We start from the raw sequence: 26,850 nt of genomic DNA on the forward strand, positions 1-26,850 counted from the left end.
AATTAAATTGTGGCATTATTATAAGTAGTTCTGCAAATACATCAGCACAATCTTGATTAATAGTCAAAAAGCCAAATAGGAAATTAGAAGTCCAGGCTCATCTTCTGTAGTTTCATTCGCCATTAGAAGCAGAATTTCTGTCATCCATCAAACGGACCTATCTTGTGCTTATAAAAAGGCTTGTCAACACTTTTCTCCTCCTGTTATATTAGATCTCTGCAGTACAACTACCGACATCCTGGATCCTATATATGCATGTTCCCAAAGTGCAATACACTTAATGCAGTGGCAAATGTCCTTGTGGTAATTAAGCAGGTGACATTGAACAAGAACTATGCACTGAAATAAATGCACACAGATAACCTGCAGGAGATGAGAAAAATCCTCCTACTGGGGGTATCTTTCGCACAAAACAGCGACACTATCTTTGATGTCTGATGCCTTTTCCTCAGAAGAACTTTAAAAGGCCAGCCCAGGGATTAAAATTTACAACCCTACTGAATATCAAAACCCATGGACACAATAAAGCTACTGGTTTTACAGAATGCTGAATAATGCCCTCTCTTGTAGGGAATAAACCATCTGTCCTATAAACCACCTTATTGCCTCTTTTCTTCCTCCTCCTCCTTTCTTGGCCATTTAGATACCTTCATTCCACTGTTGGCCACTATCTTTCCTTAGATATGGTCTAATTTTCTGCTATTTCAACTACTTCTGCTTGTGAACACTGTTCTACCTGTGCCTTTAGATCCTTACAGCTGGAACAAAACACCACCATAGCACAGGAGTTATTGGGAAAGCAATAAAAAGCAGAAATACCATACTTCTAAGTCAATTCCTACTGTATAGTAGCTTCCAAGTAAGGAATAACTAAAGCAGGACTAACCATTCTGGAAGAGAGAGCATGAGAAGAGATTTTAACAGAGGGGCATAGATCTCTTGAGTGGCTTGAAAAAGGGAATAGGAAATAATAGCTTATTTTCTTCCAACACAGAAACTATGGGACATTAAATGAACCTACAGACGAACAGAAAGTTAAGCTTTGAAACTTACCACTGAGTATTGTTAAGTTGTAAAAGTGCATATGGGTTTTAAAAGACAGTGGATGAATTAATACAATAAAAATCCATGGCAGGATACTAAATGCAAAGGTTAAGTCAAAAAGAGAAACACTACTACACTTACTCTATTCTTACATCCTCTGCAGGCATCCACTATTGGCTACAATCAATTGTGTCAAGTGCACCACTTACAGGTCTGACATGCTATAAAAGTTGACATGTTAAGGATCACTAAATTAATGTTAAGGATTACTGATGGCCATAGATAATGTTGACAAGAAATTAAGACACTTCCGTAAGAGCTTTTGAAAAGTTCCATAGTTAGTGCAGTAAAACACTGGTTCATTCACTCACCGTGCTACAGGAAAAAAGGGTGAATGACCAACAGGTAGAGATTGTTCAAACCCAATTCTAGTCTGAACAACAATGTTATGCTGGGGAAGACAAATCATCTAGTAGATTTGTATCATTCTGATAGCATCCATCTACAAAATCTTGATGGTACCAGCAAATGCAGAATGACAGGGAGATCAACGTCTCAGTCCCAGCAGCTTTTGTTATTGCATTGCTGATACAGCATGTTTCAGAGTTGGAAAACAAGTATGAAAATCATCACAGATCAGCAGCAAACTAGAGGGCAGAGGTTCTGAGTAAGGACCAGACACTGCAGGTCTAGGTTTCTGCAACAGAAGAGGGCCTGGTGAATGCTCACAGTAAACAAGTGATCAAGAAAATAAAGGTGAACTTTGTGGTCATGAAATCCTGCACTGCATAAGGTGTCTGAAGAGTTTAAGACACTGCAAGCAAAGAAACGACCAAAATCACTGTCATCAGTGTCAACTAGCACTGGAGAAGTCAGAGTCACTGACTTATGATCTTAACAGCGAGATCAAATGCTAATGTCATCACATTTCCCATTGTCTTATAAGCCATCAGAAGAAGAAGAAGACAAGACAGAAGAGGAAGGTTGGACAACAGCACAAGGCTCATTAGGAACCATACAGTACCGGAAGCACTTCAGCTAAAACAGCAGGAATTCCAATTTATTCAACTTTGGATCTCCTCAGAGAGTTACAAGAGTGTTCCCTAGAAAAAGATATCCTCATTGAAGCAAACCAAAAAGGACTCCCTCTAATCTCTGTCCAAGTAATTAAAAAGGAAATATATATATATAATTCGGTATAGCCTTTATGTAATCTTGTTAATTAATCAGGGGAACCAATATGTGGAGTACCTTATGGGCTTAAAAAAATAAAAATCACAAATTATTGTGCTGGTGAAAAAAACCCTTATAAGTAGACAGAAAGCTGCATTAGCTCTTCTGCAGAGTTTTACTCCATCATGGAAACCAGTATCTCCTACTTCCATGTCATGTTTCAGAAAGACATTTATAGAGAGTTCTGAACATGGAGGCCCCTACCTGTTGATCCTCTGTTCTTAACCTGGCTTGGGTAAAAGGTCTCTCATCTCCCTCCCTGTCAGCAGTTGTTGGCCTCTTCAGCTCTTCCTCATATCTCAAGGAGGTGGCATTTCCCATTTCTCCATCATATGTTTCATCGTAGCAGCAGATAGCTTCAAGAATATCATCGTCGGTAGTGAATAATATAGTGTCCCCAAAGTGCTCTGGAGCTGAAGGCAACATAGGGAATTAAATGGAGAAAGCATACAAAAGAGTATATAGAGCGATAAAAACTATTTGTGGTCCTTCTTTAAATTTAATTTGCAGTAGTGATTAAAGATAATACATGGTAAATTGAGACTGACTACTGACATAATTAGTATGTTCTCTCTCAAACTTACACAGCACAGCAAAAAAACCTAGAGAACTCAGCCAAATTTCAAATACATATAAAAGAAAACAGGAAAATTGCTTCTCCATCACCTTTTCCCAAAGACCATATCTGTGAAAACAAGTTAACTAGCAACTTTTAAATGTCTGAGCTAAGACAGTGTTAAGACTAGCAATTAGCTTTATATGCTACTAAAATTTACAATATCATTGTAGAATGCATTAGTGAGTTTTGCATTACATTCTGAAGTTAAAAGAACAAAACACTATACAAAGTGCTAGCTTGCCTTGAACTGAAAAGTGATGACAAATAAGCTGAATGTATTTGTAATTGTACTACCATTTCCACAAAGAAAACAAGAAGTGACAGCATACCTCCAGACAAGGTTCCTGAAGCTTTCGCAATTTCTCCTTTAAAGATGCATTGTTCATCTAACAACATTATAATGTCTTTCACACCTCTAAAGGAGTGTATGCGAGACTTATTATAATTCCAAATCCTAATCATGGCTACTTGACAGGAATTCACAAAGTCAATAAAAATATAGTGAGGTTTTCCAGGGGTAAACGGTGCAAGCCAGAGATGCATATCATCCTGCGTCCGATTTACCCCATCAATTAGGTTGGTTATTATTCTGGGATCATTGCCATATGCTGGTAAAATATTTATATCAGGTGGTTCTGCTGTTATTTTTGAAATCTGAACAGGCTCTCCTTTAGAACTGAAAACTTCAATTCCATTAAGACCAACATAATGTCTGTCTCCCCATGTTGTTTGAATGTCTATCACTAAGTGCTGCCCATAAGGTAAAACAGGAATTTTAAAATCATTTCCATCATATGCCTCCAAAGAATTTTCTTCTTCTTGCATTTTTGGTAGTGTTTGTAGTCCCTCTTTTCTTATTTGCTGGTATTCTCCAGGCCGGTTGATTTTCTGTTGATGGAGAAACTCATCGAAGATATCCCCTTGAAAATCCATGTTAGAGATTCGGCCACGATGGGAATAATTAAACTTTACTAAGGAGTTCCATGACTCTTGCAGAGTGTGTTCTTGTTCGCTGTGCCACTTTGCTCTAGAGGTTGCTACGTCTTTGACAGAAAAGTCTTCATCTGAAAACAACATTACACAGGCATTTAATGCATAAACAGGAGTGGAAGCAAACCACTACAACACAGACTTTCTAGCAAAAATGGAGAATTTTTTTATGCTGGTCATATTTGCGTTACACTACTAGCCCTTTTATGATGGCTACATGTCCCAGTTTCCCTTCCCCATTTAGACATAACAATCACTTTTAAATATTAAAGAGCAGAGCACATGCAAAGATACAACAAAGTTGGAGGCTGAGAATTCTTGACTCAGCACTTAGAGAAATCAGGATTGTGCCCAGTGATACTTATTGTGTGGCTGTCACAATAGTTTAAATCATGTCTGTATTTTGCAGAAGATCTTTTACACAGTTGGAAACAGCTGAACTAAGTTTCTAAAGGATTACAGAGAAAAGCTAGTGCTTCCTATCAAGAGCAGCCACATGTATATAAAGGAAAGTGGTGAGCAAAGAAGTAGGTTCAGCACACAAGATGGATAAGGTGAGCATTATGCAGGTGATTTTTCTCACTTTCCAGCAAGTTCAAGATGCAGAAGGGGGATAATGACAATTATCTAATGGGAACGCAGTGTGGGCGATGAATTGGAGGGGCACAGCGGGAGCAAGGCTCCTTGTGACTGCACTGAGGAGCTGCTTCATTTCCATCTCAAAACAATTAAAAGTAGATAATAACAAAGATTTTCAATAAAGCTGTCATTTATGTATTTTCTCCAAACAAATGAAGAAAAGCAAATGGAGTACTGAACAATTACAGGCCCCTGGGCTAGATTCACTTCTGTACAATGTCCTTGAGTGGATACTAAAACAAGTGGTTATCAAGAATAAACGCCAATATGGTAAAGTAGAAAATATTTTCCCAAAAGACTGCTTAGGACTAACTTTCAACTTTGTTTCTGGAAGCACCAGGAAACAGGCAATGTTCCTAATCTATCTATGGCCAATAATCATTTACACTGGGGACAAGAGAGATACAAGTAAGAATTTGAGAGCAGATGGGAAACTACCTGAAAGAGGGTCATCAAAAGGCTGGAGACCAACCTGGCCACTCCCCTGACCCCATAAGGAGAATACAGATAGGAAGTTAAGGTATGTAAGTCAAAGAACATCAGTCATTTTTAAGTCAATTTCTCATTCAAACCATCATCCATATCGATACTCATGGGGTGCGTAATCACAAACAGCCCTTCCCACAGCCTCACAATTCACCTGAATAAGATACTGTATATCTGTTTACCACTGTAAAATGTCAAGGCTTGAAAATTTCAGGATGAGCATATAAAGAGGGTTATTTCACATCCATTGGCTTTCCTTATTTTGTAGGGTTTTTTTCCCCTTTTTAACTTTTTTTTTTTTAAGTTAAGTACTTCAAGTAGTACAGAGATTACAACTCAGAAGCACTTCTATAGCAGTTTGATCAGAGAGATTTTCAGGGGGAAGTTAAACAGGTTTGTTAGCTACATTAAGGAATGTCAACAGGAGAAGCAGAGCTCTGAAAGGAGAGTCAAGAATAGCCTGAAAACAGAGATCAATGGGTGAAGTTTACAAGGTCTGGCATGGTTTTTAGAGTCTAAAAATTATTATTTTTATTGGAGCCATGTGAACAATAAACTCTGTGTGCAGAGGGTCCCACTTGCAGATGTTACAGACGTATTCCCAGTCTTCCACATCCCTGAGAAGTTTGTATGATGGATGCTGTCCTGAAGTCCATAAATAACAATACCCCAAATGCGCATTTCCCCTGCGGGTTTAGGAGGGGTGTCTTGAACCACCAAGTCCCTTGCCCTGCATCTGCTGGCAATACACATCATATAATTCCCCTTAACACATTAGTAAACTACATTTTGCGGCAACACTAGCTTGAAAAACACACCTTTCTTCTGCCTCTGTTGTGCTAATCTCATTTTTACTCCCTGCAGTTATAAATAGCAATCATATTTCCATGCTGCAATCACACACTTCATTTCTTAAATCATTCTAAAAGCTCTCTTCTGTATCTGTTCCACTTTGTAATCAGCTTTCCTGAAAGTGGATGATCAGAACACTGCAGTTTTCCAACCCGCATCTCACAAGTGCCTGTGTTGAGATATTAACATTTCCCTAACTAACAGCAATGCCTCTGCTCAAACATCCTCTGAGCACATTGCTATAATCATGCCTGCGTCACACAAGCATTTCATAGTCAATCTGTTATCAACTACTCAACCCAAATCCTTCTCTTCCTCGGTCATTTGCAATTGATTATTACTCAGCTTACAACTTAATTTATGTTATTAGTCCCCAAATGACCTTGCAAGCAGTACTACAGAATTGCATTTCATTGCTATTACTCCGGTCCTCAAGTTCATCTTTCTGTGCAGTTCTTTAATCTGCTTATCACAAATTATATCTAACTTGCAATTTTATCAGCACACTTCCATCATTTCCTTTGCACATTAAACCAGTTATTGAAGAAAAAATGTGTGGGTTTATGGCAACATTAACTTGAGTCAAGTATGCATGTACATGCTACTTCTAATTTCTGTTGCTCTTGTTATTCTTCATTTAATGACCAAAGACGTGCTGTGACATTGCACACGAGCTTGTGCAGCCTCCCTTTTGTCACATTCCATTACTGGGAAACTGCAGTTCCCCCAGCCCCGTAACAATCAAAATTCACCAATCTGAGGGAAATATTTAAACTGTTTTCCTGTTGTTAATGCTCACTCGGCTCCACTTTGAAGACGCTTTACCCTGCACGGTACAGTACAGACAGAACAAAAGCTGGTATATGGCAAGCAGATCTCCCAGAGACAAACACATACTGGGAGTTTTAAGCACCAGATGAGAAAACCTGCTCTGAGTAAAATTTAAAGGACATTATAATTAAGATCATGATAACCCTCATCTTAAAGTTTGCATTGAAACTCCTAAATTGATGCCATTTTTACAACTGAACACAAATTACTAACGTAGGATTTATTTACAGTCTCCAACATCTTGACAAGTTTTTAATCTAACAGAGATAGTGTAAAATGTGTGAAACAGCAAAACGGCTGTGGTGAGTGGGTGGATGAAGGGGAGATTGCAGTTATTCCAACTACTTCCATACTTTTTTCTTCTTTAAGGTATAATTTCATATATGCTTATAAAATTGCTGTTTTCTCCACAGAGGAGCAGTGAAGGAAAAATCCAGGCATTCTAACTTTAGAAAGAATGACTTTCTTCACCTTTGTCTGAAAATTTCATGTAGTACCTACTGCAGAATTTGAACTGGTATTCCTGCATTTAGGCAGACGTCTGTGCCTTAAGACCATTACTTTGATATAAACACTCAAATACAATACACAGCAAGCTACGCTTCTATGGAAATGGTTATGATAGTTAATTTTACTAAATCACACCCAAAATTCCAATTTGTATTTTTGGAACATCTTATTCCAGTTCTCTGGGCCTCATTGTCTTTGTTCTGCCAGACTTCCTTAGAATCATGGAATGGTTTGAACTGGAAGGGAAAATAAGAGCAGTTTCCCATTCGCTCTGAATAAACACAGCATTCAGCACATATTCTCACTGAGGAAGTAAGAAACCTATTACACAAACTCTGTAAATTTACTGACAACCTTGAGGTCGCACTCCTCTATTTTTTTTGCAGATTTGCATTGATATTAGCAAGCATTTGCTATCTGCAGGACCGTTCATTTTTAGAATATAATTTACTGAAATTTAGCCTTCAGTCTTCTCCAAATAAATTTAAAAACACTAACTCAGAATGTAAATTTTTCAGAAAAAGGGCATTTCACATCAGGTGTAGGACAAGGAGAGAGACTGTGAGCAATGCCATAGTATAAATGAAAAAAGTGAATGCTGCAAACATCACGAATTCCCACTGTCTGTACCTCCAGAAATCTCAGGGCATTTCTCCCAATCTAAATGATCCTGTGCTTCTGCAGAGTGGAGAACATATTGATGCCTGCACTGAAGTTGCTATTGTGAGCTCTTACCTTTGAGTGCAGCATCATCTTCTCCAAGATTTATACTGTGTAAGCCCTCTTTTTTTACACATCTGACACTTCTCCTTCCACTTGCAGGGCACTGTAAGCTGAGGCAATTTCTGTTAGAAAGTTGCTCCAGAATGTCCAGACCCACACCACCATCCTTCCTGGTTAGCATTTGTGATCTCTCATCTCCATTTGCATTTCTACTACTGGATCTTCCCAGCTCATTTCTCTGACATTTGACATCCTCATCAGTCAGAGCTGAAAAATCTTCCATGATTCCATCAGACTGTGTTTGAAATCTCAAACCTGAACAATGTTCTGTCACAAGCCAGGGAGGCTTCTGCTTACTGGAATTAACTTGGTTATTCTCTGTTACTTGGGAAGATGACTGTAACCAAGAAGGAAGTGCACTTGTGGAATCAGATAATTTTCTTCCTGTTAACTTTTCCATTTGCTCACTCAAAGTCAGTTCATCATCAGATGGAGGATGCTCCATTACTGCTTGTACTGTTGCATTCTTTTGGGCATCTTTTATACAAACTTGAGATGGTAACACTTTTAGGTTATCCTCTAGCACAGACAATTTTTCCTTTGTAAAACTGATTGAGTTCATCTTATGCTCGAGGAGATTTTCTTCTGGCAGAGATTTCCAGTTTAGTGAAGTACCGTTTGACTGTAAGCATTTAAAATGCAAGTCTGCTTTCTCCTCTGTGACTGAAGGTGCATTTACTTCTTTCCTTTCAGTTGAAGAATATGCAGAGGCATCTTGCTTGTGATCCGTAAGGTAAATTGTAGTGCTGTGGTCAGCGGGATCTCCAGAGGCTTTTGCTAATTCACCATCAAATACAAGGTTCTCGTCAATGTATAACTTCACCTTCTTTGCTCCAATATCAAGGCCCTGCAAAAATAAAAGCATGAAGATTTCAATTAAGATCTTCAAGCATTGGGTATCACTGTTCTGGAACTCCAACATTTGAACACTTAATCAACAAACCGATGAAAACTAAAACCCCCTATCAGTAACATGGGTTGGACTACTTTTTAATCAAAAGCTCAAACAAGTGAAAAATACCACGGGATATTTAAGATTTTATTTAAAAGAACTTAAAACCCTGCTAGATGCTACTATGAGCCATTTTGGCTGAAAAGGCTTTAGAAAAGCTTCAGCAATGAAGTCTAGATTAAATGCAATTACACTTGATCAGGATATAAATTCCAGAGGAACAATTTGCTTCAACATCTTTAAGATTCACCACTTTCATAACATATTCCAAGGCGAACAACCACCAAGCTCAAAGCCACTACAGTTAAAGAGTTGTAAAGAGTTCTAGAAATACAAGGCTGGAAAGGACACTAAAAAAAAAAAAAATCATCCAGTCCATCTCTTTCCACTGAAGAAAGTAAAACAACCTTTACCATTGTGAAAAAAATGGTTTTAACAATTTTCAAATAATCTGCCTTGATGGCTTTTTCCAACACTCAACTAGCCTTTTAAAGGCCCTCATCTCAGACACAACTCTGCCACTCATAACTTCATCTCTATGTTCTCCTTTTCTATGGCACCCACTAAAACCTGATATTTTCATTCTGTTGAAGTTGGAACTAATGATCTTTCTATTCTCTTCATCATTTCCATCTAATCTTTTCTTCCTCTTAACAGAAATACTGGTATCTACAAAGAAAACGTAGAAGATGAGACAAAATCCATCTCCTTTCTGCCCTCTAAATTTCAGCAACATGTCCATCACAGGAAGTCATTAAAGACCCTGTTCTTTCCTTATTTTCATGAAAACTGAGAAGCTTCTCATGAAAGTAAGACATTTCAGTTTCATCCCCCTTGCTCATCTCCTGGATGATAGTTCTCTTTGAATACTAATTTAAATTTTCCTCGGCTCCCAGCCTAAACCAGTTACTCCTTCACCTTCAAGTGTCTCCAGTTCTTCACTCCTGCCTCCACACTTTACAGCTTGGAAGTCTCTATAGCTTCTATTCTACTGCTTTCCAAATAATAACACGTTTGAGGTAAAAAAGAAAAAGTAATATGGACCGTTACGGGGACAAAAACAGAGATGCATAAGAAGAAAGCTACAGCTGAGGGAGGGGAATAGGTGTAGGAATGCAAGACACATTGCTGATAGACAGAGATCACCTTCACTATCTTCTCAGAGAACAGTTGTAAAGCCAGTTTAATTGGCCATTATGTCATGGCTGCCTGTGTTACTCCTGGAGTATCATAAAGTTCTATATATCTGTAATGATGCATTTGGCCATAAAACGTGGTAGTTTTTCCCCTTGAACAAGGACACTGCTAGATTAATCTAATTGAGGATCACAATTAATAATTATATAAATTAAAAACTACACAGCATTGCCTGAAACTATGATAGGGAAGAGCAAGACTATCAGGATGTTTCAGTAATATTATCTTTTCAGTCTCTGTATGTCTGGACTTTTAATGTACTCCTTAAATGCTAGAGATATTGTATATTCACAGCTGAATTTGGGATAACTGCAACACTTCTACATAATATCCTAGTCTCTACTCCTATTGGGAATACTCAAACCTTAGTTCTGTATTTTTACCTGGGAACTGATACAAACTGCACAAAACCACACAAATAAAAATGTGTATTTTGAAAAGTATTTGTCTATTCCATCTTTTTAAATTAAAATCAACCACCTCTTAAGAACAATATGCTTTTAAATGAACCCCACTCCACCCACACACCAGTACTGGAGGAGGACAGGTAGACAGACAAAACATTACAAAATGAGACGGTGGAGCCGTCCCATTTTTCTCCCTGAAAGAGGGACAGTTAAGCACAGAAACAGGCCAGTCACTTCAAAACTACTATCTCAATCAGTGGGAAATGACTTCCTGTTCTCTGGTGGTTTGGAGTGTCTGAGATAGGTCTTGTAGGAAGCAAAAGGGGCATCTGGACTGTACCAAGATGAACCAGCAAAAGCTACAGACATTTCTAGGACAACAGAAACAGACTGAATTGGTGCCAGGCACTAATAACAGCTGAGAGCTTGAAAGAACCATCCATTCATGAAGAACCAGTAAAAGAGATAACGAAAATCTCTTGCACCAAAATTTTAAGCAGACATGAAATATACACAAACGGATCCCAGGGACTCCAGAAACCAATATATGCAGACACAAGACTAAGAACTCTTTAATCCCCTCCCACTCCCCTCCTGAGCTTCCACAGTTGCTTAGTGACCAGATGTGGTGGGAAAGATTGACACAATGCTTAGCATCTCATACCACTGTTTAACTCCCCTCAAGCATGAAGAGGTTGGAAAAACAGAACTAGGAGAAAAGAAGTTCTCCTATAAACCTACATCTGCTGGAACATAGCTGCTACATCCTTATAGATAATGCACCTGGAGGTAGTCCAGCATTGAAAAAATCCTTCAGCTCAAGAGAATGGACATGGACATATGCACAGGAGGAACATGCATATGGGCAATTACTTGAAATAGAAAATGATCCCATTGGAGAGCAACTAAGACCTTTGTACTTTTAAGTATTAATTCCATTCACGGATTTGTGAGGATATACAACAGACACTATTGAATCTTACAAAGAGTTTTAACAGCATCAAGTAACGATGCAATTTTAAGCTTGCAGCAAGTTTTTACACAATGTCTGCATATTTCCGACAAACTTGAAAAGAACTGGCTGCCCTTACTTACACCTGATCTCTTCTTGCAGACTAAAAGTGATCTCCTCTTTCACAGACCTCATCTGAAGTAAATAAAGACAAGACAAAGCATTCTGACTTTTACAGCTTCCTTCAGACACATTTTTTTTACTTCCAGACTCAACTTCTAAAACTCAAACATAAAAAGTACTGGCCTGAATTAATTTTTTTGTGTTTTGAAAAAGTATTTGGGCACCTCTCAGTTATGTGATTTTAGAGGGAAAGGAGGAGGTTAGAGTGATTACCAGAAAACCACGCAGAAATCTGGCTCTGGGTTTACATTAGCAGGAAGAAAATTGTTGGCTAATTATACTTGTAGGTTTTATACTTCTCAGCCAAAACTTCCTCATGACAAATTACAGAATTAGGCAGAAGGACTTTGTATTATTCTTTCATCTTAACAATAATGAAACATTTCTTTAGTCAGTGTGGACTGCTGCACTGCTACCAAAATCCATGGGATTATACCCCTAATGGATTTTACAGCTTGCCTTATAGCTGTTATTTAAAAAAAAACCAAAACAGTGCCTTGAAACACCAATACATTTATGTGTATTTCCTGCATTATATTCAATAGGTCTGATAACAAACCATACCATTAACCCCAAAATCAGCAGTTTCTTTTGCACTCTCTAATGATGACAGAATATTCCATAGCCCACATTTTAATAGAAAAAGCTAATAACATTCCAGAAAATAAATACAAATTATGTTATAGAAAATTTCTTTAAGCTGTCCTTTCCACGGTCATTTCTTCCATATGTATAAATTACAATATGCGCTTATATAAGAACATGGATGAGAGCAAAACCAGGGGTATAAAGCCTCTTATTTATAATCCAGGACAGCAAATCCTCTTTGATTCAGTACCTGGGATTTTTTTCTTAACATTGCAGCGTACAAACAAGAATAATTTCCATGGTGACATTCAAAGACACAAACAAGGGACCATCTGCCATGAGATGTCTCTCTTGTAACACTAGGTTACTTGCTTTATTATGAATACACAGTTAGTATACTTTTTAAAGTGAAAAAAAACCTATAACTGAGCAACAGTCAGCCTATTTATTCTCATGTATATGAGAAAACATGTATTTATTTATACTGCGATAAAACAACTCAAAGTCCTGAATATTAAGATGCCCTTACCTTTGTATCTTTATTTCTCATCACAGTGAAGTATTAACTGACAGAACATGCAAGCTTTTTATTAGGTCTTTAGAGATCTTTAACAGCTTTGAAAGAAAACGCTAATTGAACTTATCAAAACATTAACAATCACATTGCAACCGGTTACAATTAAGACAAAAGCAATTTCACAGTAGACTTGGACCCTTCCTAGGTCCCTGATTTTTTTTTTAACAGAAAATGGTATCTATTTTATTTTGTACTTTCTGAAAGAAGATCAAACTGAATTTCCCTAGGCAAGGTAGCACACACATACAGATGAGCTGAGAAAAAAACTACTTACACGGGGAGTTGTTGTGTTGTAATTCCAAATCTTGATCTTGGATATACCAAAGTCATGTGACCGGGTGGGATTGCGGATAACAAAGTAAAGTTGGATGGGTGGATGGAAAGGGCACATCCAAACGAAGTTTTCCTTCGTGGTCTAAAAACACATACAAGCAGACTGTCACTAATAGTCTTTTCTCCTGAAGCAGGATATTTTCATTAACTCACCACCCCACCAAAGAATATACATTGATTAGAAAAGTAACCATTCTATAAAATCTACCATGTTAAGAGCAAAACCTTAACCTCATTTCCAAAGAAAATCCGGTTCTCCTTTCTGTGAGACAGCTGACAACAACCTGACAACTAGATAAAGGTCAGCTGCTTGCTGTCCCAGTAAGACATCTGCGTGCTCACAAATGACAGGCAGTCTGCCATGCTTTGTAACTGCAGGGTCAAAGCAAGCCCAGTTTATTTTAATCAAATTAATCAGCTTTGCAGACTCTAGAGAGGATCACTGAGCACAACGGACAATGCATACGCATTTTACAATTTCTTAAAGTGCTTATGCTTCTGGTTTGCCCTCTAAAGAGGGGAATCTTAGAGTTTTATTTTACTGCCTCTATTTTAATCAGGCTTTGTAGACAACTAATTTCACTTACAGATCTATTCCTCGGATCTATATATAGGACTCTGCACTTGAAAGTTTCTAAGACACCACAGAAACCCCCAACATGAATTTTACAAACAACTGACAATAAAGACATTTTAAAATACCAAAGAATGCCTAATTCTGGACATTGTTCAGAAGTTCAGAACTTCTACCTCTATGAGGGCACAAAGTAAATATACATGCAGATAACATTTCAACTGAGCGTACAAAGTAAATATACATGCAGATAACATTTCAACAATCAGAGATTAGCAGATAAGTAGCTCCCTTTCTATTTTCAAGGATACACAGCACACATACAGTAGGCACACAAAGTCAATATTTTTCGCAATCCTTTCACTTTCAAATGAGTCTTTCAGCTTTTCCTGAAGGCAGTAACTACAAAAGTTTTCTATCTAGTTCTTTGGATGTGTGCCTAATGATGGTAAGAACAGAGCTCTGCCACTCTGTTCAGAGATATCATGAATAGATCCACTCCTTAGACTTGTTATCTACGTATTCCAACCTCTGATGGCTCATGATACCTCTGCCCCAGAAGCCTCTCAAAAAGCTTTGGGAGATATTGTTGCTTTGGCTGTCAGTTTTGTGCCCAAACAGCCACAGAAGTGTCAGACAGGTTTTCCCAGTGTGTATGCACCCATGAGCTAGAGGAGCAGAACAAAGCTCCCATGATCCAAGAGGAGATGGTTAGAGACTTGCTTGCCCAGGTAGACACCCACAAGTCTATGGGGCTGGATGGGATCCATCTGAGAGTATCAAGGGAGCTGGTGGACATGCTTGCCAAACCCCCTTCCATCATCTTCCAGCAGTCCTGGCTGACTGGGGAAGTTCCACTGGACTGGAGGCTGGCCCACCTACAAGAAGGGTCGCAGGGAGGACCCAGGAAACTACAGGCCTGTCAGTCTGACCTCAGTGCTGGGGAAAGTCATGGAATAGGTGATCTTGAGTGCTATCATGAAGCACATGAAAGAGAACCGGGTGATCAGGCCCAGTCAACATGGGTTCATGAAAGGCTGCGCCAGGGGAGGTTCAGACTGGACATCAGGAAAAAATTTTTCACAGAAAGGGTCATTGGGCACTGGCAGAGGCTGCCCAGGTAGGTGGTTGAGTGATCTTCCCTGGAGGTGTTTAAAAGACAGGTGGATGAGGTGCTGAGGGGCATGGTTTTGTGGTTGATAGGAATGGTTGGACTCAATGATCTTGGGTGTCTTTTCCAATCTAGTGATTCTGTGAAGTATTGTGTCTTGAGTGAGACACAGCTGTAAAGATCATTTGATGTATCAGTGGAAGTAACCACTTAGGCCTGAGGATACACAAACTCAGAAGTGTCAAAGATCTGACTGCAGAACGTGTAGGAACTTTGATTAATCAATCCATGTCAAAACCCATGTGACTGTGGAAGAGTCTCAGGTTTTATCACTGAGAGTGATGGTGATTGTCTTTGCCAGTAGCACTGAAAAATCTAGCCCAAAAGTTCTTTGAATCATCAGGGTGAACCTGGTATGTCAGGAGTATGAATTACATTTGACCTCAGCCAAGAAAAAAAGTGACAACAGGTCTTAGATTCTGTGGGAGACCAGTCCGCAGGTCACTCCATCCTGTGGGCACCAAATGTACACCTAATGGAGAGAAAAGGAAGGCTCCAGCACTGTGAAGAGGAATGATGTGGGTCTGAGGGTTCATTATTATGAAGAAACACCTTTGTTAGATATTTTTAGCATTACAGTTCCATGTCCTTGTTATTCTGAGGCCTGAAAGACCTTTATATGCGCGTGAGAAACAAAAAGGTTTGCAGAAAACAATTTCAGTGAAATGCCTAATGCAAGTCTTGCTAAGCTCTATATTCCACCAGACACTATCTCCTCAGCTGAGAGCATCTGATGCTCTGCCAGGCATTTTTTTCTTTTACAGCATATCATGAAGTACAAGGGAGGAGACAGTTTAAGTGTTCTCCTTAAAAGCCTGCAAGGGTAATAAATAAACTAACAAATAAATAAAAAACCTGATCTACAGTAAGAGTACATCTATTCTCAAAGACAAACGCATACCTAAATGACCAAAGATAGAAGTACTTTAACCATAGTAAAAGTGAGTTTTCCACAAAGTAAGTTTTTATGTTAGTGTCCATTTAGCTGAAAACGCTAAGAGATTCATTAATTTGTTGTCTTTTCTAATGCCTCCCACAGCTCTCCTGTACGATCTGAAATCTACACAAACTTTAAACAGTGCTTTGACTTCTGAACAAGTCTGCAGTTCAGTTATCGCATATCCACATTCCAGGGCCATACAGCCTCTCCAGATTGCATCATCTCTGATGCAATACCTTTCCAGCTTCAAGAGAGGAGATTAGTGTCACAAATCAAAGAAATATAGTAATCAATGAAACATAAAACCTCCTTACCCAAGAATAAAGGGGTAAACAATTATATGAGAAATGCTCAGTATAACAGGTTTATAATGGATTCATTATTACATTATTACGTAATTTATAATTATCTGGAAAGTCTGAGAGTCACTACAACTACAACCACTGAGTGTCATCTGACAGGTACCACCAGGATTTCATCCCAGTTAGTTACTTCTGTCTCTCATCTTTAGTTTGGAAGCACTTTGTGTCTCCTCAACTTACTGTCTCACAAAAGAGCCATGAAACACTTTTCTTTTATCATGCCACACATATTTCTATAATCCTTTGCTCAGACTACCTATCTATGCATCCTTATTCTTCCATGATCCTTCCCAAGGTTAAAGGATAACAAGGGGCCAGGAGAAAATAAGCATGTTTCCTTCTTAAGTTTACTTAAACTCATATAAAACAACTGGAAGAAGTTACCAGAAAAGCCCTCATACCTTCAGATCACAAGAATTACTTATCAGCAGACATGCTGTAAAAATGTGAAATTTCCCATCCTTCTTGTTCTACAGACACTATTATTACATTTCAATACTTTAAAAACTGAATGGGTTCTTTCATAAAAAGCAATAGCACAGAGTGAACACGAAAGGAGGCAGAGTTAAAGCTGCCTCCTTCCACTTGATCAGGCAAATTAATCAACTTCTGTCCTAAAACAAAATCCTAACCAAATACTAATGTCTTGGACAGAAAAGCTGGATTTGTTAATGGTAAATAATATTTGTGCTTTTTCATTATCAGAGTTGTTATGTAAATCAAGTTCAAAATGCAATCGTGTTTCTAAACAAAAAAAAAACCACAAGTGATGGACTATTAAAGAAATATTAAATCAAGAAATTACCACATCCAGGACTAAGCTGTCTTACATTTAAGTTCTTATTGACCAAGCAGCACAAATCCCCTGCGTTGTCAGCATTTCGAATGTCCACATCATGAGGAGAGACAAATATCTTTTTGTTGCATAAATCAAAGAATGACACTTCGTTCAGGCCCACGTTTACTGGATTTCCCCAGTTAGAAAGAAGTTCCATAGTCACATAAATGGCATCACGTACTTCCATACTGCTCGTCATCTGGACCAAAACAAGATATGGTATAAATGTAAGAGACAAAACAATAAAACATGGAACAAAATAAAGACTGCTAAGACTACAATACCAAGGAGTCAGAAGAAAAAAAGCTTGAAAACTCAAGGCTGTCTGGGTAACATTCAATCTTTTGGGTTCCGCCAGCTCTGCCCCACAACAACTAATAAATCTGTGGCAGGGCTAGAGGAGAGAACTTATTACCCTCTTAGATTCCAGTCCACTCCAAAGCCTAAGGCAAAAACTGCTTTCTGTTCTTTGTCTGATTCCTTTGTCCTTCTGATGAACAAAGGAACAGTGATAAATTCTCTTTTCTTACCTGTCATAGGTTTATTATATTTCAGGGAGTACAGGGATAGGATGATGGGGAATGGTTTTAAGCTGAAAGAGGGGAGATATAGACTAGATACTGGGAAGAAATGTTTTCCTGTGAGGGTGGAGAAGCACTGGCACAGGCTGCTGGGAGACGTTCTGGATGCCTAGGCCCTAGAGGTGTTCAAGGTCAGGTTGGACGGGGTTTTGAGCAACCTGACCCAGGGGGAGGTGTCCCTGTGGCAGGGAGGTTGGAACTGGATGATCTCTAAGGCCCCTTCCAACCCAAACCATTCCACGATTCTACGATTTGTTGATGTGGGGCAGAATCGGCAGAATACAGATCATTCAATGTACTTTTATTTTAGTAATACTGGGAAGCATTGGTTATGGTGCATATCTACACAAACCTTCTCTTGCAACACGGAATCTACTTCAGATTTGTCATCAACTAGGAGTATGTCACCATCACAGGCAGAATCACTCTCAGTCTCCTGAAGGACGTTCAGAAGTTTCTTCTCTTGCCTGAAATGTACATATTCTTTTACGTGTTACTTTCTTATAATTCTTGTATTTTAAAGAAACAGGGTTTTTGGTGCAAAGATGATAGGATGAACCCCCACACCCCACAGAAGAATCCCATGTACCCCACACTGAATGACAACAGTAGCAGAACCGCCTTAGATACACAGGGTTTGCTTAGAAGACGGGACTCCAGTTCTCTGCTGGTCTGAGGCAGTCTGAGAAAGTAATACATTTCTTTCTATTACCTAACAGAAAGATAAACAGAGGGAGATGTTGGAAGCTCCTTGACTCACAGAGACTGGCCCCAAGGCTCCCTGATTTGCTACAACTTCCATGATGTCTCAGGTATCTAAAGATTATCAGATGTAGTGGTAGCATACTAAATCTGATTGTACAGTGAAAAGTATCTCCAAAAAAAAAAAGGAAGCTACCCTTAAAGAAAATACAAATACCTGCTTCCAAAAGAACAAATTTGCTCAACAGCTTTTGTGACTGCAGTCCTTGTCTGGTTTTTTTCTGAAGGTTCAGCCGTTGCAGAAACAACAGATGAAACAGAAAATTTCTTCTAAGTAAGAAAAAGACGAATATGTTTCATTCACATCATTCTCTGTGTAGCAATGAGTATCAGTTTGCATCTGTTACTAGTAAGAGTTTCGGCCCAGCTCTGGTCTCAGCTAACCTGAGCTGATCTGTAACCTCGTACTGAGTCACATTTAACAGAACTGGTCTTGATTTGCAATGAAAGAGCTGAGCTTGGAGCTTCATCTACTACGTGGAAGAAAAATAATGCAAAAGCATTGTCTGATGTCTATTAAAAATACACATACCTATGTCTGAAATCTCACTGTATACATTTGGTAGGACTCAGAGCTGGCCAAAGCTTTGGCACAGGCCTAGACGGACTTCTCCAAAGAAGGATCATAAAGACTTTTAAATCCAGAAAGCTCCGGTTTATTTTTTAAAATACATAACCATCAGTAGTGACTATCAAAAACAGACGAAAGTTCTGCAGTTTCCTAAAAATTTGTTGGTAGCGTCTGTCAGAGACAAAATACTCAGCACAGTGAGCCACCAGTCAGATGAGGAACATAATTCATTCTGTTCACGGGTCACTTCCATTTCTCTAATTTTTGCAGAACAAGAGAATTTGAAAATTCTTAGAAGTTAATTACTTTTTTAGTACTAAAAAATCTCCATCGTTATACATTTAAATATCAAAGGCCAAGCTCCACAATCCCTTAATTGTATAAGCAAAATTACTTCTGGACTTCCATTTAGGTCAGCTTTAAGACTGAGAATTCACAGTGGGTTTTTGAAACTCCATCTCAAGTGTTAGAGTAAAATTATGTCTATTTTAAGTATTATTTAATTATTCTTCATTTAAGCACAACAATATTAAAATTAGTCCTAATGTTAGCAGGAAGATACATTATGTGAGAATATTTAATGGAATTTGTTCTCTCAATCACAAAACTACAAATATCTCAAAACCAAAAGGAATAACGTTGAAAAATTGATCTAGATGGTGAAATCATACATGAAGTACTTCTCTACAGTAAAAGAACGTTTTAACCTTTGCTCCTAACCAAAACTCCACAGAAACCTAATGTTGGCTCAGCAACAACCATGGGTATATATTCACCACAGCACCAGCTCACAAGTTCAAGGACCACCAGCTTAGGTTAGTTAGCTGTCTTGGAAACTCTCAGAATTCAAATGAGTAACTCCAATAATGTCTAACCATCTCTTTTCCTTCCTACAAAACGGAGTCTCCTGAACACCAAGCTGGAAGCAGACTTTGAATCCATGAACACTGCCCATAACAGACTGTTTTGCAAATGTCAGCTTATGCTCACATTTCTTTATGTACTTTCTTTCCATTACGAGAACTGAAGTATATGCTCAAAATTTAACTAGGATTGTTGACATGTATCTCCCTATTCTTTAATCTAATGAGGAATAACAGTCCGATCTTACTCAGAGGGGAATGGATTTTTGTTGATTTCCTTGCTTATGAGCTTTTCGTTGTTTTTAAACATGGTTGTTGGAGATAAGAGATGTACACACACTGGTGCAGGAAAACCACGCTGGCTCCTTCTCGCTAAGAGCCAGCAGCGTACGTGACAGCTCTGCTCCAGAAGTAGAGCGTATATTAACAGGAACAGTGCCCGTATTAATGACTTCAGCAGGAATGAAGGATATATTGGTATGGAAATCAAACATTATCTTGTTTAAGAAGCTTCCAGAATGAAAATGGCTCAAATGGGCCTGCAGCTGTGCATTTGACAGCGTAGACACATAATGTGACTGGTCTATCAGTTGCTCAGTGATTCCTGAAATCAAGAGAGCTCCGTGGGATGCTATCATGAGGAAGCAGATTAAAGGAAACCGCCCTATGGAAGAATACAAATTAAATTACACTTAAGAGGCATCACCATTCTTTAATAAGCAACCTCAATGTGTTGTAATTCATGGGGGGTTGCTACTTGATCTGTATTTTGCCATACCTTTTGAGGGCTTGTGAAAACTGTCTGCCTTGGCAGATCTCTCTGCAAGACTTCGTTTTCAATTTGCATTGCTTTAACTACAGCTGAAACCGAACAATCAGGATCCCTCTCAGACACAGTCTTTCGAGTTGCCGAAAGCGGTCTTTCTGGTCGACTTAAGGGTCCTGTCATCAAAAGAAGGAAGGAATGTTCATTTGTCCAGACATACAGGTATGGAACATTACAACAACACACATTTGAAACTTCTGACGCAGGGCTTTGCTAGCAGTCTGAAACCATCCCATGTGAGGCTGAATGACTCCCATTTGTTTTTATATTAAGATTGCAGGCCGCATCTACTTTAAACTGATAAATGTGGAACATAAAATTTTTATGCTTTACGATTTTTTGTATTTGCTTTGTAAAGGTATTTAATGCAAATGCCCTGTAACAGGTCATTGAAAAATAAATATATATAATTCCAGCACATCAGAATTTTTCAGTGCAGCTGGGGTATCCAGCTATTTTGGAAGAATCCCAGGAGTCTTTTAGTAAAACAAGGGCAGTGAGGAGTTGCTGTTTGCAAAGCAAAATAAACAACTTTATCACATAAGTAGTCATCAAAATACCCATATGCATCCCAGTCTCCCCAAACATCACAGACAAATAGAAACACAGCCTATAAACAGGTTTAAAAGAAAGGAAATAAAATTTAACAATAGAAGAACTGAGATTGAACTAAAAGAAAAGCACAGCAGTTCTATTCAAGGACTTCAAAAGTCAAAGGAAGAAAAGAGATCAAAGTTGTATAGACATTAAGATCAAGTGAAAATATCGAAGAATGGGCTGATATGCAAGCATGCTTAAAATGCTGCAGTGAGGTTTACTAAACAGGTGAGTAAAATGGCAGCGCATGCTGGTAACAAAGTCTACCTTGAAAAAACAGGAAGTTAAAACTAAGATTTGCCTGCCTTCAACACTCTTTAAGCCCTCTGCCATCTATACTCCTAAAAGCTTTCAACAAGTATTAGTCATCTCTGCAAACACAGGGACAGAATAAAGGCCTTTTCATTTTTCTGTACTATACCATCCCCCCAAAATGGAATTAATTTAAGGATTTAAAGTGATAGTTGGACAGAAACAGCTCTAACAAGCACTACTATAACCTGAGAGAATGCTACCCACATCTTTGGAAAATGGTCAAAGCAAGCATCTGCTCTGACAGATGGTGGGTGAGGGTCTCAAAAGCTACAAAGAGGATTTATTCTGAAGCCAAAAACAATTAGTTTCTTTTCCTCAATTTGGTTTTCTGCCAATTAAGAAACTAATATTTTTTGACTTCTGTAAAACCATTATCTTTATTGCTTTCTTGGGACATAGCTGGATTTTGCTTTTGTTGAAAAGACTGCCTTAAATGCAGAGTATGGCAAGTTGGAAGACTTCACTTCAGACCTTAAAAAATGCAAACTCATCAGACTTGCTCAATTAAGGATAAGGAATATACTGAAATAACTGCAGCCATCCACAATTTCTGCCCCTAACTTTGGGGTTTAGTTTTTTTTCCAGTCCAGAGAAAGACCCCACCTTAGCAGATTTCTACACTGAACAGCAGTGCCTTCAAAATAGTGTTCTCCAGCCCAGGAAAAACATTTTTCAGTATGGCACTAGATACCAGCGTATTTACCCAGTACTGGAGACTGATTCACAGTGTTCAAGGTGTAATGCACTGTGTTAAAATCTTCCACCACAGTGTCAATTGCTGATTCTGAGAAAACCCTTCTGTTAATATCATAGACAACAGATCTCCATGAGTAAACTAGGAAACACAGAGCAAGCACAAGGACTGCAAGGCCTAGGGAAAAAAGTCTTATGCTGTGGGTGGAAAAAGAGAAGGAAGGTAGCAAAGGTGTAGCAGAAGACTAAAGCATACAGGCTCTAGATTTCACAGAATTTTACACAAATCAAAACACTCAAGGTGCTAAAAACCAAAAAAGCCAAAAAAAAAAAAAAAAAAGGAAAACAGCAAAGAAAAAGCACATAATGACAGATGTGTGCTGAAATGACATCTGAGCCAGAGGGAGAAGAAGCATGAAAACTCTTCTTACTGACATTATACATTCTTATTTCTTACTAGAACAAATTCTTTCATGTCTTTCCTGCTGCAAGAACTCAGCAGAAAGTGGCCGAGTAGTTTTATTTTTTACCACGTTCGGTCTGACAGGAATGTACATTTCAGCGTTATCTTTTCTTTTTGCCGAGAGAACTCGTACTGGCTTCACTTCTACAAGATAATAAGGGAATAGAAATAATCAGAGATATTTAGGAACAGCCAGTCTGGTGAAACTTACTGGACTTTAAATGACAAAATTCTGCCACTTTAATTATGCTGGCATAGTTAAAGTGACAAGCTCCACGCTCCCTCCCTCTCATTGATACTGTTCTGTTGATGCAGCAGTACATACGCATGGCTTGCACTGACTTAGTGAAACAGAATAAAATATATCATTCTAAAGTATGAATATACCTCATCTGTACAGTTATTTATCTGCATTACTGTCAAGAAAAGCAAAAATAATAAAGAAGTCCCGAGTCACTCATTAACATAGTTATACTGAAGTAAATTCTTAAAATATGGACTAATACATTGTTCACAGGAGTACTCCTTCACTTTTTATTTGTGGATTATTAATGCCTCCTGTGTTTGTATCACAGCCTTGAAATATGTCTCTGGGAAAAAGGTACACTCACTGCTGCTCCATCCCTTGTTCTTATCTCTTCTGATGCTGCCTCTCCTCACTCACACTCCACTCACCTCCATGTTAACAAGAGGAACACATATTTACACAATTTGTTCAGATTGTTCCTCTTAAGTTAAGTAATGAACTATTGATAAGGAAAAGAAAAACAAAAAACAAAACAAAAACCCAATCCAATGAATGTACCTGAAAGGAGTCGGGAGGGCATTTTGAGAAATACTGAACATGGTTCAAGGTCTAGTTTTTCCCTGAACTCTTCTTTAACAAGCTAAACATCTTTGAGACCTAGTGACTGGTTTGGGACTTGGTCATCGAGGTCTCCAAAGAAGAAGACCCGACAAAAAGAAGTGGTACACGGTCAGTTAGATTTTGTTTCTTAAATTAATAAATCATCATCAATGAATAACACATGCTACGATGGCAGGTATCCAGCACCCAGGATGTGAAATGGAGGAAGCTGAGACTGGCAAGATTTGGCTGCTTGGATTACTGCAAAAACAGTTCACAAATATATTAAGAAAATAATACTCATGAAAAAAATCTCCCAGACAGTCTGAGACAATCTTAGTTCAAGTGTCTATGCCTAGTGATGCAAGCAGGTTAACTAGGGCTATATATTTGCCTTTGCAAAACAGCTCTTAAGAGCTGTTAACGTAAGATGGTGCAAGCCTCCCAAATCAGGAAATTAGAACAATTTTGCTGAAAAGCATGAAAACTCATGGAGTAACCATTAACCAGCAGCAATTCCTTTAAAACAACACTCCCATAGAATTATTATGAGAGCGCTATAGCAATGTATCATAAACAGAGACTTACTGCTTTGATCCTGGTTCAACTCCAACACAGTAACAGCACCAGAATCAAGGCCAGAGCATCTCCCAGCATCCTGATGTTCAGAAGCTTCTTCCTGCAGTGATCTACTGCAATGCAGTTGAAGGCCTCCAAAGCTTGTAATTGTTTCCTCAGTGGAAGATGATTCTGAAAATGCATCCTCTTCAACAGAGTCATAATCATCACTAAGAGAGTCTCCTTCCATCTTTTTCTCTTCTATATCAAGTTGTGGGCTGCTTCTCAATTTCTGGTACAATTCAAAACAGATTTGTCAAAAAAGCTCAAACACGTATTTTAAAATAAACCAATGTGGCTGCTTCTCTCTCCCCTAGGAGAAAGAAAAAAATCTTCTCATGAAATCAGAGTCATGATGAGGCTAAATCTATTCACACTCCTATGTCAGGTCTTCACTCCTCTGATGAGGACTTATAAAGACAAATCATCCTACAGCTCCTTTGTTCTTTCTCACCAGAATCCTTGTAGGAAAATTCTGTAGGCCAAGAAATTTTAATGTGCAAAATCAAATTTTAGGAATCAGTTGCAAACAGGAGGTAAGAGAGGGCTCACATAGTTTGCCGTATCTTTTGGTTTGCTATATGAAGACTAGCTGCAATCCAGACTTTCCAAACGCCTTCATATGACCACAAGCTAATGTAATAGCAACTTTATAAGTAATTGTACAGATGATAATAGCCCTCTCATGTACACATCTGTTCTTCAAAAAAAAAACAGTAGAAAAGACTTGTGGTCTAATGGCCTAAGCTTCTAGTTTGCTCAGGTTTTTTTAATTGGACACACTATAAAAGGATTTTATGCAAAAACTAATCTATTTTGAAATTTACTGCTGAAAAAACTGCCCTGCCTCTCTCACCATACACCACAAACAGCACAGATAATACTGGAGTGACTTTTGTTTTTATGAATGTCATAAAATTGTCATATGCAATACCCTGAATGCATGTTTTCCCTACTTTGTTGGTGTTAAGAGTTTAGAGATAAGTACAGGTAAGCAAATTGCATGAGTAAAATGAAAACCTGAAGCTATCACAGGTAAAAATGAACTGTGACAGTTTATGCTCAGTTTGCAATGAAAGCTTCAAGCTGCTTTTCTGCTATGGATTGTGCTAACTGCTACACTTGTTAGAAAATCCATGTTGACAGAAACATATTACAAAGAGCATGCAAACTTAGGTTGAATAGAGGGTCTGTAAGCAACCTAAGGCTTGATATTGGCTGTGTCTTTATGACAGTCAAGACTAGTATTTCTAGCTATTTGACAGGGAATCGTACAGGCTTTCTTTTAGTTTGAAACCTTATGACATCTGCATTGTAAACAAGACATTCAAGAAAACACATCATAGTTTTAGGAAAATTGAAAGTATTTCTGTCTGGGATGCAAAGAAAAGAAAGAAAAGTGGGGGGTTGGTTTAAAATTTTTAGCTTACTACTTACACATAAATGATTATAAATATCCCTCACTGTAAACAAGTTACTGGTTTGTAGAACAAAAAAGTCACTGGCTCAAAAGCAATACAGGAAAGGTAGAAAGATGCAAGCTGGGAAAATAGGTTTGGGCAGTTCGTGTGATGTCAGTGGTAAGATCTGTAGACAGTTTCATACACAGATGCTACTCCACTACCCAGAAATGCTTTATTGATGTGATTAATTCTTTAGGCAGGAAAACAGTCAAACTTTTGTTCCTTTGTTCAGTTTCTTTAAGGACAAGATACTTAAAGTAGGTTAGAACAAATTGTGATTGAGATTAGTAAGTAAACAGAATGCTGAACTGTCAAGCAACAGAGTCAATGCAATAACAGCCCTTGATGGAAAGCAACTACATTGATTATAATAATTTAAAAACTTTACTCTGACTTCTGTTAGGTAAAACAACAGCATGGAACAATTTCAGCAATGTTATTCAAAACCTAACTTAAATCCAGATAAAGTTGTTGTTTCAGCTGCCACTAAACTGACAGCCAAGAGTGACATTCATGTAGAGAACCATTAAGTGAACTGAAAGAATCACCTTGATTCTACCAAAGATAGACAGTATTCTACCTCATTAAATTAGGACTTAACATGCTATAGCAAAGTAGTTTTTCTTTTCGTTTTTCACTTTCTTTATGTCACATATCAGTGTGAAATCGTCTCGTGCAAAAGCCGCTCTATCCTGGGTTTGCACGTTCCAGCCAAAACCAACACCTGGGCCCGTACACATTTCAGTTCACAATGTCATGAACAACAGAAGGCAACTGCCACTTGTACCTGGGAGCAATGGAGAGTATCATTGCCATTTGTCTCTACAGTCAAGCTTTCATAAGGTTCAAAATCCTCAGAGTACTCAAGAGGAGGTTTAATGTAGAGTTTACCCCCTCCTTCTGTTTTTATCTCCACAGTTTTCTGTTAAAAGAAGAATTCAAAGAAATTAGACATCTTTTGCACTATCAGCAGTACAAAAAGAATAATCATTACACTTTACATAACACCTAGATCAAGCAATCTTTTTTCCCCTCGATTCAGGTGAAGGTTTCCGTCCTCCTCGAGCTAACCTTTGGGTCCCTGTGTTACGGTTTAAATGCCCTGGTCAAACTTCCCAATTCGTGCTGCTATCCCAAGTGGGTCAGGTCCCATGGGATATCCCATGTGTTTGGCACCAAAGCGAGCACCC

The 26,850-nt window shown here is 38.4% G+C and overlaps 1 protein-coding gene across 3 annotated transcripts in view; it reads right to left on the bottom strand.

The window, feature by feature from the left end:
- The window catches only part of KATNIP (katanin interacting protein), a 519,483-nt gene that overhangs the window by 483,191 nt on the left and 9,442 nt on the right, over positions 1-26,850 (bottom strand). For all 3 annotated transcript variants that reach the window (XR_011338570.1, XM_069870032.1, XM_069870031.1), the window contains exons 5-15: positions 26,448-26,582; positions 24,168-24,429; positions 22,727-22,876; positions 20,617-20,780; positions 18,562-18,674; positions 17,995-18,109; positions 17,054-17,260; positions 13,118-13,258; positions 7,940-8,834; positions 3,226-3,960; positions 2,482-2,690 (exon numbers count right to left, since the gene is read on the bottom strand). Coding sequence is in view for 2 of the 3 variants with exons in the window: in XM_069870032.1 (XP_069726133.1) it covers positions 2,482-2,690; positions 3,226-3,960; positions 7,940-8,834; positions 13,118-13,258; positions 17,054-17,260; positions 17,995-18,109; positions 18,562-18,674; positions 20,617-20,780; positions 22,727-22,876; positions 24,168-24,429; positions 26,448-26,582 (3,126 nt within the window). In the remaining variant the exon portion in view is untranslated. The remainder of the gene's footprint in view (positions 1-2,481; positions 2,691-3,225; positions 3,961-7,939; positions 8,835-13,117; positions 13,259-17,053; positions 17,261-17,994; positions 18,110-18,561; positions 18,675-20,616; positions 20,781-22,726; positions 22,877-24,167; positions 24,430-26,447; positions 26,583-26,850) is intronic.

Source organism: Phaenicophaeus curvirostris, chromosome 16 (genome assembly GCF_032191515.1).
Source record: "Phaenicophaeus curvirostris isolate KB17595 chromosome 16, BPBGC_Pcur_1.0, whole genome shotgun sequence".
Taxonomy (NCBI): Eukaryota; Metazoa; Chordata; class Aves; order Cuculiformes; family Cuculidae; genus Phaenicophaeus; species Phaenicophaeus curvirostris.